Source organism: Pogoniulus pusillus, chromosome 5 (assembly GCF_015220805.1).
Source record: "Pogoniulus pusillus isolate bPogPus1 chromosome 5, bPogPus1.pri, whole genome shotgun sequence".
Taxonomy (NCBI): Eukaryota; Metazoa; Chordata; class Aves; order Piciformes; family Lybiidae; genus Pogoniulus; species Pogoniulus pusillus.
In genome coordinates, this window is record NC_087268.1 from 289061 (window position 1) to 305756 (window position 16696).

The window sequence follows — 16696 nt, forward strand, 5'->3', positions numbered from 1 at the left end:
CTGTGGTTGGAAAGCACCACCAGGATCAGCCAGTCCAACCTGCATCCCAGCATCCTTCAGCACCAGAGCATAGCCCCAAGCACCACATCCACTCTCCCCTTACCTTCAGAGATGATGACTCCACCACCTCCCTGGGCAGCCTGTGCCAGTGCCTGACCACTTGCTCAGGAAAGAACTTCCAACATTGTGATGCAACTTGAGGCCATTTCCTCTTGTCCTATCATTAGTAATCTCACCACAGCCTCCTTTTAGGTAGTTGTAGAGTGCAATAAGGTCCCCTCTTAGCCTTCTCTTCTCCAGACTAAACACCCCCAGCTGCTCCTCATAGGTGATGTTCTCTGGCCCTCTCCCCAGCCTCGTCGCCCTTCTCTGCACCTGCTCCAGCACTTGAATCCAGGATTCCTGAAGAATCACAGCTGGTTTGGTGAAACCTGCTGCATGCTCAGTACTTAAAGATTTTTAGGTGCCTCAACACAGGTCCAAGAAACCTAACCCCTTCTCAAAAGGAAATAAACCTGAGTGGACCCTTCCTCACTGCTGAATGCAGAGAATTGGCTGTTGGTGCTGAATGGCATCCATCTGTTTGCATTTCAGACCCCCAGCTCATGAGGCTGTGCAGTTTATGGACCATGGTTTCCATCAGGAGGAGGCAAGGTGAAGTATTTATTCCCGTCAATCTGGTTAAAGAAAAGGTCTACACTAGGGACATTTCCACCCTTTCAGACTAAAATTCAGCTATTTCAGTACTACTGATCATGGTCCTCTTCCAGGGACTCTGTAGTGAAAAAGGAGAGAAAATTGACACGAAAGAGAAGAAAACAAACAAAAATTAAAACCAAAAGAAAAAAAAAACAAAACAACAACAACAACAACAACAACAAACCAACCAAAAAAAAAACACCCAAAGAAAACCCCAAAGCAAAGCCAACCAAACCCCAACTCTGCCTTGGTGGAGCTCTAACAGGGCTCTCTGGTCAGCAGAGAACCTCTTAGTTCCAACATGAGGAGTTCAAAGGAACCAATTTTGTGCCAGTCAAGTGCATTGATTTCATAAATGGAGTGGTGTAAGGATGCACTCTGGACAGCCCTAGTGCAGATGCAGCAGTCAGAGGTGCCTGCTTCTCTGCAGGGTTTCTTGTTGCTTTCCTTTTTCTCCAAAGGGAAAGAAGTGAGAATCTGATGGGATTTCTCTGTCCTGCTTTTAACTCAGCTGGCAGCAGAGCCCTGGCAGTCTGCTCACAACAGAGGGGTTTCTGCTTCCCCACCCCTGGTTTAAAGAGAAATTTCCAACAAGGCTTTCCTGCTGGCAGTGAAGACATCCACTCTGCACAGGCTGGTTCAAGGTGACAGCCTCGGGCTGTGTGAGCCAGCACGGCAGAGTGCTGTGTGTGCTCAGACTTGGCACCTAAAGCTTGCCCTGTCTACCTGCAGCATTCTTGTCATGACTTGCTGCCAGTGTCGAAGGGTCAGCAGGAAGACTTGGTTTTAACAAGTGAACAGTGCTAAGGAGAGGCTGACTTAGGGTTTAGCTGCAGTAAACCCAGCTCTGTTGAGCCTCCTGGCAACAGGACTTGTTCAAGGTGGACACATTAAGTGGAGGCTTTGGGACAGTGTGGTGGCAGACTTGATGGGGCAAACATGGCCTCATCCACGTTGGCTTCCCCAGACGTGTTCCCCTGCTCCTCCTGTGCTGGGGGAGCCAACCGCAGGAGGGGAGGGCACAAGCTCTGGCTTCAGCTAACATGGCCTGGCAAAGTGCCATTCTGATTGACTAATCTATGTCCAATGCCCCACTGATAAAAGGGACAAGCAGGTAGCACAGGGCTGCTGCTGCTGCCTCATTTTGCATCCTGAATCTGCCTGGAGAGCTTACCAGGATCAGGCTCCAAATGCCTGCAGAGCCAGTGTGACACTGTGCTGAGACTGCACACTGCATCACAGCCTGCCTGCACCTGAACGTCTCCTGCTGGGACTAGAAGTGCTGGAGATACACAGACTGTACACAGATTGTCCAGAGCAGCCAGGACACAAGCTCAGAGACTGTTTGCCTCCTTTCCCTGGAAGCCTGGAAAGGATCAAGTCCCAGAGACCAACAAGACAGAGCTCCCTGAAAGTGTTTGGGTACTCTCTGATCTATACTTGGTGAGTAAACACTTAAAAGCCTCTCCCAGGATAATATTTGCTTTGGCCATTTTAAGAAGTAAGTGATGTAGTTTTGCCTGTGCCCTGCCTGTAGGAATTTCCAACCTGTGCATAAGTTTCCTGTCCATAAACAGTTTGCATAGGCATTAACAACCATCACCTGGCTATGAGAATGAACACAGGTTATTAGCTCTGCATCACCCCCCAGACAGGAGCAGCTGCCATCCGTGCCCCTCTGGCAGCGAGCCCTCTTGTTAACAGCCTGCACTCCCTCGCTGTCCGTGCCACGGCTGCGACGTGCGAGGGGCAGCAGCGTGCGGGGTCTGCTGATGTGGCTCCGAAGCCCAAGGAAGTGAAGCAGCGCAGCTGTAGCTGCCTTTGCAGCTGGGCTCGCCGCAGCCGCTACTTACCTTAGACAGACAGCTTCCCGGGGAGCGCGACCCGCAGCCGTGGCCTGGCGCTGGCAGCAAGTGCCCGGACTGCGGCTGCCATCCCGCCCTGGGGGTACCCTTCAGGGCGGCACTCGTAGAGGCCCCTGGCTAGCACTGGTGGAATAGCATGTTAAGGATCTAACCATTCCTGCAGGGCTGTGCACCCAGACTCATGGGCGTGGAGGCTGGGATCAATTCTGGGAATGAGGCTGTGAAGCAACTTGAATCTGGACTACTGGAGGATTCCCAAGTGTGGCCAGCGGGTCCGTGGAGGTCCTCATCATCATCTGCTCTGCCCTGGTGAGGCCACACCTGCAGTATTGTGTCCAGCTCTGGGCTCCCCAGTTCAAGAGAGACAGGGGACTACTGGAAAGAGTCCAACAGAGGGACCACAAGGATGCTGAGGGGACATGAGGAGGAAGTTGTTGAGCAGGAGAGTGGTGAGAGGCTGGAGTGGGCTGCCCAGGGAGGTGGTTGAGGCCCCCTGGCTGGAGGTGTTTGAGGCCAGGCTGGCTGAGGCTGTGTGCAGCCTGCTCTAGGGTAGGGTGTCCCTGGCCATGGCAGGGGGTTGGAACTGGCTGCTCCTTGTGGTCCCTTCCAACCCTGCCTGATTCTGTGATTCTATGACTGAAGCATCTCTCTTACAAGCAAAGGCTGACAGACCTGGGGCCTTTAGCCTGCAGAAGGCTGAGAGTGGATCTTAGCAATGCTTATCAATAGCTAAAGGGTGGCACTCAGGAGGATGGAGCTGGGCTCTTTTCCATGGTGCCCAGTGATAGGATAAGAGGCAAAAGATCCAAACTAGAACACAGGAGATTTTGCTTGAACTTGAGGAGAAGCTTACTTCCTCCGAGGGTGCTGGGAGCACTGGAGCAGGCTGCCCAGAGAGGCTGTGGAGTCTCCATCTGTGGAGACTTTCAAAACCCACCTGGCCATGCTCCTGGGCAGCCTGACCTCGCTGAACCTGATTTAGCAGCAGGACTGGACTAGATGATCTCTAGAGGCCCCTTCCAAGACTATGACCCAACCTATGACTTGGTGATCCTGTCCTCACCTTAAAGGCAGCTCACAGGGCTGTGCTCCAGGCCTCTCACCAGCTTCATCACCCTTCTCTAGACATGTTCCAGTATCTCAGCATCTCTCTTGAGGATGTCAGACGACCTTGGGGTTCTTTCTGTGCTACAAACGGCCTTTTACCAGGCATGGCATGTCTGCTGTGTTTGGAAGCACCCAGCTTTGCTATTTCTTTCACAGGCTTCCAGAAGGCCTCCTTCTGCCAGGCTTTGAAGTATAAATTTGATTACAAGTCAAAAAGCACTTCACACCTCCTCCTTCTTAACTTGCTCTTACAAAGAGGAGCCTGAAATCTTATTTCAGAGTTTCTAGTACCTGAGAAGAGCAACAATGGTTCATGACACAGCTGTTCTCTTGTAGTCTAACGACTCAGGGTGCAGGAAAGCTCACTGAGCCCACACTGTGCTAGTGTCTGACACCACTGCTGAGCTTCTCTGCTGGCGTCTCTGCTCACAGACCCCCTGGGCTGACCCACGACTTACAGCCCACCAGGCTGTACCATCAGATGCCACCCCAGACTCATAAAGGACTGGGCTGGTGTGAAAGGCTTCCCATTGTTTCAGAGCTTACTCATCTTTCTGAGCTTACCGTTTCTCCTTTCCCCACCCTTCAAAACCTTGTTACTCTGGTGGAAATTGCTTCTGGTTGCCCACACTGTGCAGCTGCTGTGCTGTGTGTTTCTGCAAGGGCCAGTGAAGCCTGCCAGCTCAGCAGCCCACGCTGGAAAAGATGCTGAAGGCTCCTAACAGTTGGTCCCCAGGGTTGAAGCTAGAAGATATGTGTGGAAATTAAGACAACAAAGGATATTTGCTCTCACAGGCAGGAGAAGAGTTGCTGTTTCTGTCAATAATTCAATGTCATGGGAAACATCTTCAAGGCCACCAGTACTGTCCTCTCCAAACAGCATGGCAAACATTTCTATCTCCAGTTCAACCTGCAAGCCTGCTGCCACCTAGGAGACAAAGAGGACTGATTACACGAAGGTAAGGTCGGTGTTTCGTACACAGTTCCCTGCAGCAGCCACTGCATGGTTCCTGTTCTGCATTCATAGAACCACAGAATCAGCCCAGCCTAGCACCCAGCCCTGCCCAAGCAACCAGACCATGGCACTAAGTGCCCCAGCCAGGCTTGGCTTCAACACCTCCAGCCACGGCAACTCCACCACCTCCCTGGGCAGCCCATTCCAATGCCAATCACTCTCTCTGCCAGCAACTTCCTCCTAACATCCAGCCTAGACCTCCCCTGGCACAGCTGGAGGCTGTGTCCCCTTGTTCTGCTGCTGGGTGCCTGGCAGCAGAGCCCAACCCCACCTGGCTACAGCCTTCCTGCAGGCAGCTGCAGGCAGCAATGAGCTCTGCCCTGAGCCTCCTCTGCTGCAGGCTGCACTCCCCCAGCTCCCTCAGCCTCTCCTCACAGGGCTCTGCTCCAGGCCCCTCACAGCTTTGGCGCCCTCCTGTGGACACCTTCCAGTACTGCAACATCTCTCTGCAATGGAGGAGCCCAGAACTGGACACAGCACTCAAGGTGCGGCCTGAGCAGTGCTGAGCACAGGGGCACAAGAACCTCCCTGGTCCTGCTGCCCACACTGCTGCTGAGCCAGCCCAGGATGCCATTGGCTCTGCTGCCCACCTTGGCACACTGCTGGCTCCTGTTCAGCTACTACCTAGCAGTACCCCCAGGTCCCACTCTCCCTGGCTGCTCTCAGCCACTCTGGCCCCAGCCTGTAGTGCTGCTTGGGGTTGCTGTGGCCAAAGTGCAGAACCCTGCCCTTGGCCTTGTTCAATCTCATCCCACTGGCCTCTGCCCACCCATCCAGCCTGGCCAGGTCCCTCTGCAGGGCTCTCCTACCCTCCACCAGCTCCACAGCTGCTCCTAGCTTGGTGTCACCTGCAAACTCACTGATGCTGGACTCAATCCCCTGCTCCAGATCATCAATAAAGACATTGCACAGGACTGGGCCCAGCACTGATTCCTGGGGCACACCACTGGTGCCAGCTGCCAACTGGCTGTGGCACCATTCACCACCACTCTCTGGGCCAGGCCCTCCAGCCAGTTCTTGACTCATATCAGACTGAATCTGTCCAAGGCAGGAGCTGCCAGCTGTGCTAGGAGCTGCTTGTGGCAGATGGTGTCAAAGGCTTTGCTGCAGCCCAGGCAGACTCCCTCCACAGCCTGCCCCACATTGTCTGATGGAATTAAAGACAGCTCCCAGCACACATGATGGTGCTTGCCAGTTACTCAGTATCTGTTCTGCAAAAGTGTCTCTTCACATTGTAGCTGGCAAGAAAACCTGCAAGGTGTTGGCAGGTCTGTTCCTTCACAACTTCCTTTTAGATTCTGGGAGAATGGAGAAACTGGGACAGATGAGAGAGAGTCAGAGAGAGGCAACTGATGTCCCATGCCTGTCAGTGTTTGAGAGGTGTTTGCACAGTGTCCTTAGTACTTTCCTTCAATTTTTGGCCAGCCCTGAAGCTGTCAGGCAGTTGAACTAGAGATGATTGTTGAAGGTCTCTTCTAACTGAACTAGTCTGTTCTATTTGAAAATGAACACAGAGGTAGAGGAAAAAGGGAGATCCAAAAGCATGGATATGTGGATAGGAAAAGAGAATGGGAATTGTTCCAGCCAGATAACTGGACTTCTGTAAGGCCTCTGACACAGTAATTCACATCCTTATCTCTAAGTTGGAGAGATATGGGTTGATGGATGGACTCTTTGATGGATGAGTAATTGACTGATGGCCACATCCACAGAGTAGCGGTCAATGGATTGATGGCCACATCCACAGGGTAGTGGTCAATGGTTCAAAGGACATTGAATTGCTGGTGTGTGTCTAGAGGAGGGCAGCAAAGGTGATGAAGACTCTGGAGAACAGGTCTTGCAGGGAGTGGCTGAGGGAGATGGGGTTGTTTAGCCTGGAGAAAAGGAGGCTGAGGGGAGACCTCCTTGCTTGCAACTCCTTTCAGGGTGTTGTAGACAGGGACAAGGTCTCCCCTTGCCTCTTTCTGTCTAGACTAAACAACTCCAGTTCCAACAGCTGCTCCTCAGACCTGTTCTCCAGACTCTTCACTGGCTTTGTTGTCCTCCTCTGGACAGGCTCCAGCATTTCGATGTCCTTCTTGGAGGGCAGGGCTGAAAGCTGAGTACTGAAGTGCTGAGTATTCCCCAGCGCTGAGTACAGTGGGGCAATCCCTTCCCTGGTCTTGCTGGTCACTCTAGTCCTGATAGAGGCCAGGATGCTGTCTGCCACCTGGGCACTGATGGCTCATGCTCAGACATCTGTCAGTCAACACCCCCAGGTCTGTCTTTGCTGGGCAGCTTTTCAGCCACCCTTCCAAGCCTGGCACATTGCATGGGGTTAATGTCTGGGCATAAGACAGAGCAGATACAACAAATACCCTAACAGATGGGAAATCTTGGAGGTAGTGGTAGAGTATCACCTCTGCTTCACAAAAGCTCTTTAACAGCTCAGTGCCTGACCTGCTGCTTTCCCCTGAATACCTTTCTGCCTCTGCATTCTGGCTCAGAGCGCGCAGGGTGCTCAGCTGAAGGCAGCAGAGGGACGGTGGAAGGCAGCATTGCTTCAAATAACTTTAAGCAGATCATGCACTGTGCCAGTGCTGTTCCCAGACAGCAGTTATGAGAGCACCTCTAGGTGGCCTGGGGGCCAGCTAGCTCTGGCAGAACCCCTAAAGCTCTCCTGTGTGACTTACAGGTCCCGGCGTGTACCTCACTCTGAGTCCTGTGTGTGGAGGGGGCTGCTTCACACGGAACCTGTCAGGAGGAGGAGAGAATCACTTTACCAGAAACTGCTTCAGGCAGGCAGAGGTCCTACTGGGCAAGCAGGCACTCTGCTTGTGTAAACACCATCAGAGTTTGTGAGCCTCGTCCAGGCTGAAAGCACGGAAATAAACATCCCCTGTCACAGTGAGAGGCTCACAGGATGTCAGGGCTTGGAAGGGACCCAAGGAGAGCATCCAGTCCAACCCCCTGCCAGAGCAGGGCAATCCTATCTAACACAGAGCACACAGGAACACATCCAGACAGGCCTGGAAAGGCTCCAGAGAAGCAGACCCCACAGCCTCTCTGGGCAGCCTGTGCCAGTGCTCTGGGACCCTTCCAGCAAAGAAGTTCCCCCTTGTGTTGAGGCAGCACCTCCTGTGCTGCAGCTTACACCCATTGCTGCTTGTCCTGTGCCAGGGAGCAGTGAGCAGAGCCTGTCCCCCCCTCCTGGCAGCCCTCAGATACTGATAAACATTGATCAAATCCCCTCTCAGTCTTCTCTTCTCCAGACTGAGCAGCTCCAGGTCCCTCAGCCTCTCCTCATCAGCCATGCCCTCCAGTCCCCTCATCATCCTCCTAGCCCTCTGCTGGACCCTCTCCAGCAGATCCCTGTCCCTCTTCAGGAGAGAATCCTCTCTTGTCCATGTAACTCACCTGGGGATGTGATGATGACATTAAAAGTCAGGAACAACTCCACAACTACAAGATCACTGTGATGTGTCATCCCTGCCCAGCCAGGCAGCCCAAAAGCCCTCAGCAGCCAGAGTACAGTGGTCTCCCCCTGGCAGAAGCAGCCCGTGCTCCTGATGCAATCCACAACGGACTTGGGAACAGAGCTGCCACAGAAGGATGTGGTGGTGCAGGCTGCAGGGAATGCTGCCCGTCCCTGGCAGCAAGGGGCTGAGTGTGGTATGAGCAGGTAGGTGATCTGCTCAGCCAGGGGGCACAGCTGCATGGTGAAGGTGAAGGGCTGCAAGACGCAGTGCAAAGGTGTAGGAGCGTTGGGGAGGCTGACATGGAGATACAGAGCGGTGGAGCCAGGCCCTGCCCTGCCTGCATGGGAGTGGAGCACCCAGACTGAGGGGCCCCTGTACCATCCCTCAGGCAGGCACATCGGCAGACAGGTGAGGAAGAAGAATCCCCTGCTCTCCTGTCACCAGGCCAGCAGTAACAAAAGAGATGAGGGAAGGGGGAAGCAGGTTTCTGCTCAGTGGCAAAGGCATCCCCCTGGGTGGCTCTGGTCTGCAAATGGGCCCTTCTGTTCCCTTCAGGGGAGAGTCACCTACTTCAGAGCCATCCCACAGAGAAGTCTGCTGCCTCCCTGGCACTCAGATTAGAGATGTAAAAAGGAAGCTCGCTGCTCTGACAGGCCTCTGATTATTATGCTTTGTTAGTCGATGAGGCAATTAAGAAGGACTTCAAGGCACTGGGGTGACTAGCTGAAAGCTGGAGTGCACAGGTTCTGCTTTCATCAATCCCTCAAGTGCTATGGAAAACCGCTGGAGGAAGTGGAAAGCACTGATCCCCAGGTGGCACAGGCTGGTGCACTGCTGGGCTTCTGGGTTCCCTGATCATGGGGAGGTTTACACAGCACCTGGTCTGCTGGAGGCAGATGGATCACACCCTTCTCAAAGGGGAAAAGGGACCACAGAGTCAGAGAACCAGTCAGGGCTGGAAGGGGCCACAAGGAGCTGCCAGTTCCAACCCCCTGCCATGCCCAGGGACACCCTACCCTAGAGCAGGCTGCACACAGCCTCAGCCAGCCTGGCCTCAAACACCTCCAGCCATGGGGCCTCAACCCCCTCCCTGGGCAACCCACTCCAGCCTCTCACCACTCTCCTGCTCAACAACTTCCTCCTCACAGCCACTCTCACTCTGCCCCACTCCATTCCCCCCACTCCTGGCACTCCCTCACAGCCTCAAAAGTCCCTCCCCAGATTTTTTGGAGCCCCCTTCAGATGCTGGCAGGCCACAAGAAGGTCCCCTGGGAGCCTCCTCTGCTCCAGCCTGCACAGCCCCAACTCTTTCAGTCTGTGCTCACAGCAGAGCTGCTGCAGCCCTCTGAGCATCCTCCTGGCCCTGCTCTGGACACACTCCAGCATCTCCACAGCCCTCTTGCAATGGGGGCTCCAGAGCTGGATGCAGGACTCCAGGTGGGGTCTCAGCAGAGCAGAGCAGAGGGGGAGAATCCCCTCCCTGGCCCTGCTGGCCACACTGCTGCTGCTGCAGCCCAGGCTCTGCTTGGCTTTCTGGGCTGCAAGTGCACACTGCTGGCTCCTGTTGAGCTTCTCCTCCAGCAGCATCCCCAAGTCCCTCCCCTCAGGGCTGCTCTCCAGCCACTCACTGCCCAGCCTTCAGCTGTGCTTGGCCCTGCCCCAACCCAGCTGCAGGACCTTGCCCTTGGTCTTGTTGAACCTCCTGAGCTTGGCTTGTGCCCACCTCTGCAGCCTGTGCAGGTCCCTCTGGATGGATCCCTGCCCTCCAGCCTGGCTGCTGCAGCACACAGCTTGGTGTCAGCAGCAAACTTGCTGAGGTTGCACTCAGTGCTGAATCATTTCTAGCATCTCCTCTGTCCAGTCAGAAATTATCAACTTATTCCAAATATAGAAACACAATTTCCTATCTGGACATAATCAGATTTAAAAGCTGACAGATATCAAGCAATATGCTTCTGGACAGCTAAAAACAACTCCTCTGAAAGTTCAGACTAACCTTAGGAAGTTCACACCAACATTCTTCAAGATCACAGTTGCTGCATAAGTGCAGCCTTCCTTTAGTACTCCAAATGTCACTCTGGCTGGAATGAGATGGAAATCACTAAGCTGCTCTCTGGTTGTTGCAAGGGAAGATGTGTGGACCTTTCCTGCGACAGGATCTTCTACCTTTGAAATGAGATTGGAATATTAGATTAGAGGGAAAGTTAGTGTCCATCAGGTTACCTTCAGAGAGGGAATCACAGAATCACAGAATCAAGCAGGTTGGCAGAGAGCTCCAAGCTCAGCCAGCCCAACCTAGCACCCTGCCCTGGCCAACCAACCAGACCATGGCACTAAGTGCCTCAGCCAGGCTTGGCCTCAACACCTCCAGGCACAGCCACTCCACCACCTCCCTGGGCAGCCCATTCCAATGCCAATCACTCTCTCTGACAACAACTTCCTCCTAACATCCAGCCTAGACCTCCCCTGGCACAGCTTGAGGCTGTGTCCCCTTGTTCTGTTGCTGGGTGCCTGGCAGCAGAGCCCAACCCCACCTGGCTACAGCCTCCCTGCAGGCAGCTGCAGGCAGCAATGAGCTCTGCCCTGAGCCTCCTCTGCTGCAGGCTGCACCCCCCCAGCTCCCTCAGCCTCCCCTCACAGGGCTCTGCTCCAGGCCCCTCACAGCTTTGGCGCCCTCCTGTGGACACCTTCCAGTACTGCAACATCTCTCTGCAATGGAGGAGCCCAGAACTGGACACAGCACTCAAGGTGTGGCCTGAGCAGTGCTGAGCACAGGGGCAGAAGAACCTCCCTTGTCCTGCTGCCCACACTGCTGCTGAGCCAGCCCAGGATGCCATTGGCTCTGCTGCCCACCTTGGCACACTGCTGGCTCCTGTTCAGCTCCTCTCTACCAGTACCCCCAGGTCCCTCTCTGCCTGGCTGCTCTCAGCCACTCTGGCCCCAGCCTCTAGTGCTGCTTGGGGTTGCTGTGGCCAAAGTGTAGAACCCTGCACTTGGCCTTGTTCAATCTCATCCCACTGGCCTCTGCCCACCCATCCAGCCTGGCCAGGTCCCTCTGCAGGGCTCTGCTACCCTCCAGCAGCTCCACAGCTGCTCCTGGCTTGACCTGCATTTGACTTCAGTGCACTAATCCTGAAGAATTACAAACAGGTATCCTGCTCTGAGTAAAGCCTGAAGAGGCACTTGGAATACTGTCTGTACATTTACACTGGCTTGAGCTTTCAGACGTGCTAAGCCTTTGCTATGTCTCAGAGGGAGATGAAGATCTGTTATTCTGGAACTCATCTGGCTGCCTGGGCAGAGCCATGCCTTTGGCATGGGGGTTAGTCCTGGCAGTGGAGAGGAAAGCCACTTCGGCAGCGCCAAGCAAACGTAGGCAGCTTCCATCTAACCGCTGTGCTTCGGGAGACAGCAAACCCCCTGCAGGGCTGCTCCCGACTGCAGGCACTGCGTGAAAGAGATGCCTGAGAGGATACTAACATCAGCAAGCCAAGCCTGGCTGGGGCACTTAGTGCCATGCTCTGGTTCACTGGCCAGGGCTGGGTGCCAGGTTGGGCTGGATGAGCTTGGAGCTCTCTTCCAACCTCCTCGATTCTGTGGTTCTGTGATCAACAACAACAGCAAAAAAAAGATGCTATTTTACCTTTTCATTTGGTATAGAGCTTGGTTTTCTCCCCTGAAGGCAGGATGGCAGGGCCACCTTCCCTTGTCTTGGTTGGCCTGCAGCATTCACCAGCAGACTCTGAACTTTATGCTGGAAGGGTGTCTCTTGTGATCTTGCAATCTGCTTCTGTTGGTTTGAGGCTAATTGGAATATTTTAATGAGAGAAATTACAATCTCAGAATCACAGAATTGTAGAATCAGTCAGGGTTGGAAGCGACCTCAAGGATCACCTAATTCCAACCCCCCTGCCATGGGCTGGGACACCCTACCCTAGAGCTGGATTATTAGATCATTGGCTGTGATGTCTGTGTCACTCATTGCTGCTGCTGAGGGACACCAGGAGTCAAAATGTAACCAAGTCTCTCACTACTTCTTCTTTAGTCTGTGTGCTTGGCTGCATCCTGCCTTCACTCCTCTGCATGAAACCCATGTGGCCTGATCTAACCTTCACTCCTCTGCATGAGGAGATTTTGAAATGCCAGCAGAGAACTCTCCACAAACTCTCTGGGCAGCCTGCTCCAATGCTCTGCCACCCCCAAAAGGAAGACTATTGTCTTAATACTTAGAACCATAGAATCAGGCAGGGCTGGAAGGGACCACAAGGAGCAGCCAGTTCCAACCCCCTGCCATGGCCAGGGACACCCTACCCTAGAGCAGGCTGCACACAGCCTCAGCCAGCCTGGCCTCAAACACCTCCAGCCAGGGGGCCTCAACCACCTCCCTGGGCAACCCACTCCAGCCTCTCACCACTCTCCTGCTCAACAACTTCCTCCTCACAGCCACTCTCACTCTCCCCACCTCCAGCTTTGCTCCATCCCCCCTAGTCCTGGCACTCCCTCACAGCCTCAAAAGTCCCTCCCCAGCTTTTTTGTAGCCCCCTTCAGATGCTGGCAGGCCACAAGAAGGCCACCTCAGAGCCTCCACCTGCATCCCAGTTTGTGTCCATTGCCCTTCGTCCTGTCCCTGGGCACTGAGAAGAGTTTGGCTCCATCCTCCTGACACTCTCCCTTAGCTATTGATAAGCACTTAGGAGATTGCCCTCTTTCTGCCAGTCTTACATCCAGCTGTATTCAGAAGGAGGATCAGAAAGAGGTGGAATTCAATCTCTATTGCAAATGTCTTGCCAAGAGTTTTAAGAAGGATTAGCCTGCTCCAGACTGCCTGATGAAGTCTGCCTTACCTGTGGTGCTGCTGGAATCTTCAGTTTGTTTGGAATGAGCCTGCAGCAGAAGGCCAGGTGAAAGTGAAGCATCACTCGTGGAACTGAGACTTCCAAATGCTAACAGGAAAATAAAGGAATGCTGTGACAACAGCTTTTCACAATCATCATCATTTTCATAAACACAAAACCCCTCAAACCAAACCCAAGTCTTTGGCACCTTAATTAAGACACCCTTTGAAAGCTGTCTGTATAACCATGAGAGGTTAGGTGAATTCTGCACGACTGCTTTGCTCCACTGGGCAAAAGGGATCAAGCAGGCCATCTGGTGAGCAGTCACTCCTCGTTCTCTGGCTGAGCTGATGGACAGGCCCAGCACAGCTCTTCTGGTGACTGCAAAGGAGGGAAAGCAGGAACTGGTGTGGCTCTGACGAAGCCCCACAGAGGACTGCTTTCCTGATACGACTCTTTGTGGCCCATCGTTAGTTTCACCATCTGATTTCAGCTACTTGTCAGAGCTGCTTTTCAGACAGAATGAAGCACTCTTCTTGATGATACGAAGCTCAAATCGATGGTGATGGCTCACTCTGCTACTGGTTGCCATCAGCCAGTCCCTGCTTTCCTCCTGTATCCTCCCCTGCATGTTTCCTATTCCAGTCCCCAAGCTGCCCCTCTGACCACTGAGTTCTAGAATTCCATCTCCCATCTGATCTGGACCAGGGGATTGAGTAAGTTTGCAGATGACACCAAGCTAGGAGCAGATCATGTTCAGCTACTGTGTACCAGCACCCCCAGGTCCCTCTCTGCCTGGCTGCTCTGAGCCACTCTGTCCCCAGTATGAAATAAGACAACTGGCTAAAGCAGTGGGGGAGGTACTATAATGCTGCTTCACAGCAGATTACCTCTGCTGGGCTTTCTGGTCATATCTGGAGTGCAACTTCCACTTTCTTTTGTTTGAACTGGAGGAAGTTCCATAGAGAGTGCTTCCACATCAGGGAACTAGAGAAGAGTGAAAAAGGGGGAGGTTACCTCTGCTGACTCAGCACTTGGGGGAAAAAACCCCAACAGCAGACTTGTACCCCCTGCCATACCCTGCAAAAACAAAACAAAGCACAACCCAGAAGAGCCACCATAAAGAAAAGATGGGAAAGGGAAAGGGGGAAAGGGAAAGGGGAAAAGGAAAAGGGGAAAGTGGAAGGAAAAGGGGAAAGGGGAAAGGGGAAGGGAAAGGGCAAGGGCAAAGGCAAAGCAGAAAGGGGAAAGGGGAAGGGGAAAGGGAAAGGCAAAGGGAAAGGGACGAACTTCAAGCAAAAAGGTGCAAAGGAAACAAGCAGAGAAGCTGAACAGAAATGCTAATGATAAAAAAGACACAGAGTAACAGATTCGCTGTCGATGGAAAGGTCAAGTCCAAACAGCATCTAAGTCTATCAATTCTGATGCTAAACTATGGACCTTAGCACCACATTTCTGCTTCTAGACACATCCAGGGATGGGGATTCAACCACCTCCCCGGGGAGCCTATTCCAGTCACCCTTTCAGTGAAGAAGTTTCCTCTAAGATCCAATCTAAAGCTCACCTTGAGCAACTTGAGGCCATTTCACCTCTGCTATGAGCACAGACTGAAAGAGTTGGGGCTGTGCAGGCTGGAGCAGAGGAGGCTCCCAGGTGACCTTCTTGTGGCCTGCCAGCATCTGAAGGGGGCTACAAAAAAGCTGGGGAGGGACTTTTGAGGCTGTGAGGGAGTGGCAGGAGTGGGGGGAATGGAGCAAAGCTGGAGGTGGGGAGAGTGAGAGTGGCTGTGAGGAGGAAGTTGTTGAGCAGGAGAGTGGTGAGAGGCTGGAGTGGGCTGCCCAGGGAGGTGGTTGAGGCCCCATGGCTGGAGGTGTTTAAGGCCAGGCTGGCTGAGGCTGTGTGCAGCCTGCTCTAGGGTAGGGTGTCCCTGGCCATGGCAGGGGGTTGGAACTGGCTGATGCTTGTGGTCCCTTCCAGCCCTGACTGACTCTGTGATTCTGTGATTTCTTCTCATCCTGTTACTCATTTCTAGGCAGAAAAGTCTAAGCCTCCCCTCACTTTATGCACTATGAACATTTGTTTGATGAGATTATAGCAAGAAAAGTTCCAAGGCAACCTCTTACCTGGGGGGGTTCTCTTACTAATGCTTTTAGTAGCAGAGAGAGGGCTGAGTGATAAGACTTGAGACTCAGCTTCTGCTCTTAGCCAGATTCCAGGGGTCATGTAAAGAATCTGAAGGGTTTGTGCTCAAGAAGCATAAGCCACCTCCAAGACAGCATTTGAGAAGGCCCTACAGCATTCCCAGAATTAATTGTGCCAAGACTGTCCTCTCTAGTGGAGAGGCTGAGAAACAAAGCCACAAGAGCCAGTGTGGGACTGTGGCAGCAGCTACCCAGCCTGGCACACAGCCAGCTTCAGCTACTCACCTTCCCCAGGCAGAAGCCCTTGCTGAGTTCCGATTCGAAGTAGGGAGGCATCACTTTGTTTCTTATTGCCATCAGGGATTCCTTCTCCTCAGCCAGCTCTCTCCTGAGCCAATTTTAACATTGTTGATAAGGAAAAGAAAGTTAACAAAAAGCATTATAACCAAGGTCAGCCTGGCTTAATGGTCTCTGTGACACGCTGAAGAGTGGAAGGGATTTGTGTGTGCAATGCCAAGCACAACTGCAGGCTGGGCAGTGAGTGGCTGGAGAGCAGCCCTGAGGAGAGGAACTTGGGGATGCTGCTGGAGGAGAAGCTCAACAGGAGCCAGCAGTGTGCACTTGCAGCCCAGAGAGCCAAGCAGAGCCTGGGCTGCAGCAGCAGCAGTGTGGCCAGCAGGGCCAGGGAGGGGATTCTCCCCCTCTGCTCTGCTCTGCTGAGACCCCACCTGGAGTCCTGCATCCAGCTCTGGAGCCCCCATTGCAAGAGGGCTGTGGAGATGCTGGAGTGTGTCCAGAGCAGGGCCAGGAGGATGCTCAGAGGCTGCAGCAGCTCTGCTGTGAGCACAGACTGAAAGAGTTGGGGCTGTGCAGGCTGCAGAAGAGGAAGCTCCCCCCAGTCCTGAGAGCTTAAAAAGTCCCTCCCCAGCTTTTTTGGAGCCCCCTTCAGATGCTGGAAGGCCACAAGAAGGTCACCTGGGAGCCTCCTCTGCTCCAGCCTGCACAGCCCCAACTCTTTCAGTCTGTGCTCATAATCCAGGGGATTAGTGTTAAAATCGAGGACTGGTCTCGAATCCTACCCCTAGAGGCAGAAGATGTTAACCTGTGCGTGCATACAGACAGCTCCTCCTGCAACACCACTTCTGGCCTGAGGAGCACAGCACCTGCCCCAGGACCACCAGAACCACAGCCGGGAGGGGCTGGGAGGGGTCTCTGGATACCATCTCCTCTAACCAGAGGGGTTTGAATGTCTCCAGAGGAGACTCAGCCTCTTTGGGCAGCCTGGTCCTGTGCTCCAGCACCCTCAGAGGAAAGAAGTTTCTCTTTAAGCCCAAGTGAAAGTCCCTCTGCTCTAGCTGGTACCCACGGTGCTGCCAATCACTGGGCACCAGGGAAAAGAGCCCAGCCCCACCCTTATGGAGAAGTATTGGTAAGATTCCCTCTAATTCTCCTCTCACTCTCCAGTGGTCCCTGTCTCTCCTGAACTGTGGAACCCAGAACTGGACACAGTACACCAGGGCAAAGTAGAGGGCCTGTGGTTTCAGTTGTGAAGCCCTCAGTGATTTGAGAAACACTG

The 16696-nt window shown here is 53.5% G+C and overlaps 1 protein-coding gene across 1 annotated transcript in view; it reads right to left on the bottom strand.

The window, feature by feature from the left end:
- Positions 1–644: 644 nt before the first annotated feature.
- SPAG17 (sperm associated antigen 17) overlaps positions 645–16696 on the bottom strand; it is a 109357-nt gene continuing 93305 nt past the window's right edge. The window contains exons 38-46 of the mRNA XM_064143929.1: positions 15406–15508; positions 13870–13966; positions 12989–13087; positions 11788–11948; positions 10141–10310; positions 7359–7419; positions 4446–4599; positions 2553–2681; positions 645–775 (exon numbers count right to left, since the gene is read on the bottom strand). Coding sequence (XP_063999999.1) covers positions 2554–2681; positions 4446–4599; positions 7359–7419; positions 10141–10310; positions 11788–11948; positions 12989–13087; positions 13870–13966; positions 15406–15508 — 973 coding nt within the window. The 3' untranslated portion in view covers positions 645–775; position 2553. The remainder of the gene's footprint in view (positions 776–2552; positions 2682–4445; positions 4600–7358; positions 7420–10140; positions 10311–11787; positions 11949–12988; positions 13088–13869; positions 13967–15405; positions 15509–16696) is intronic.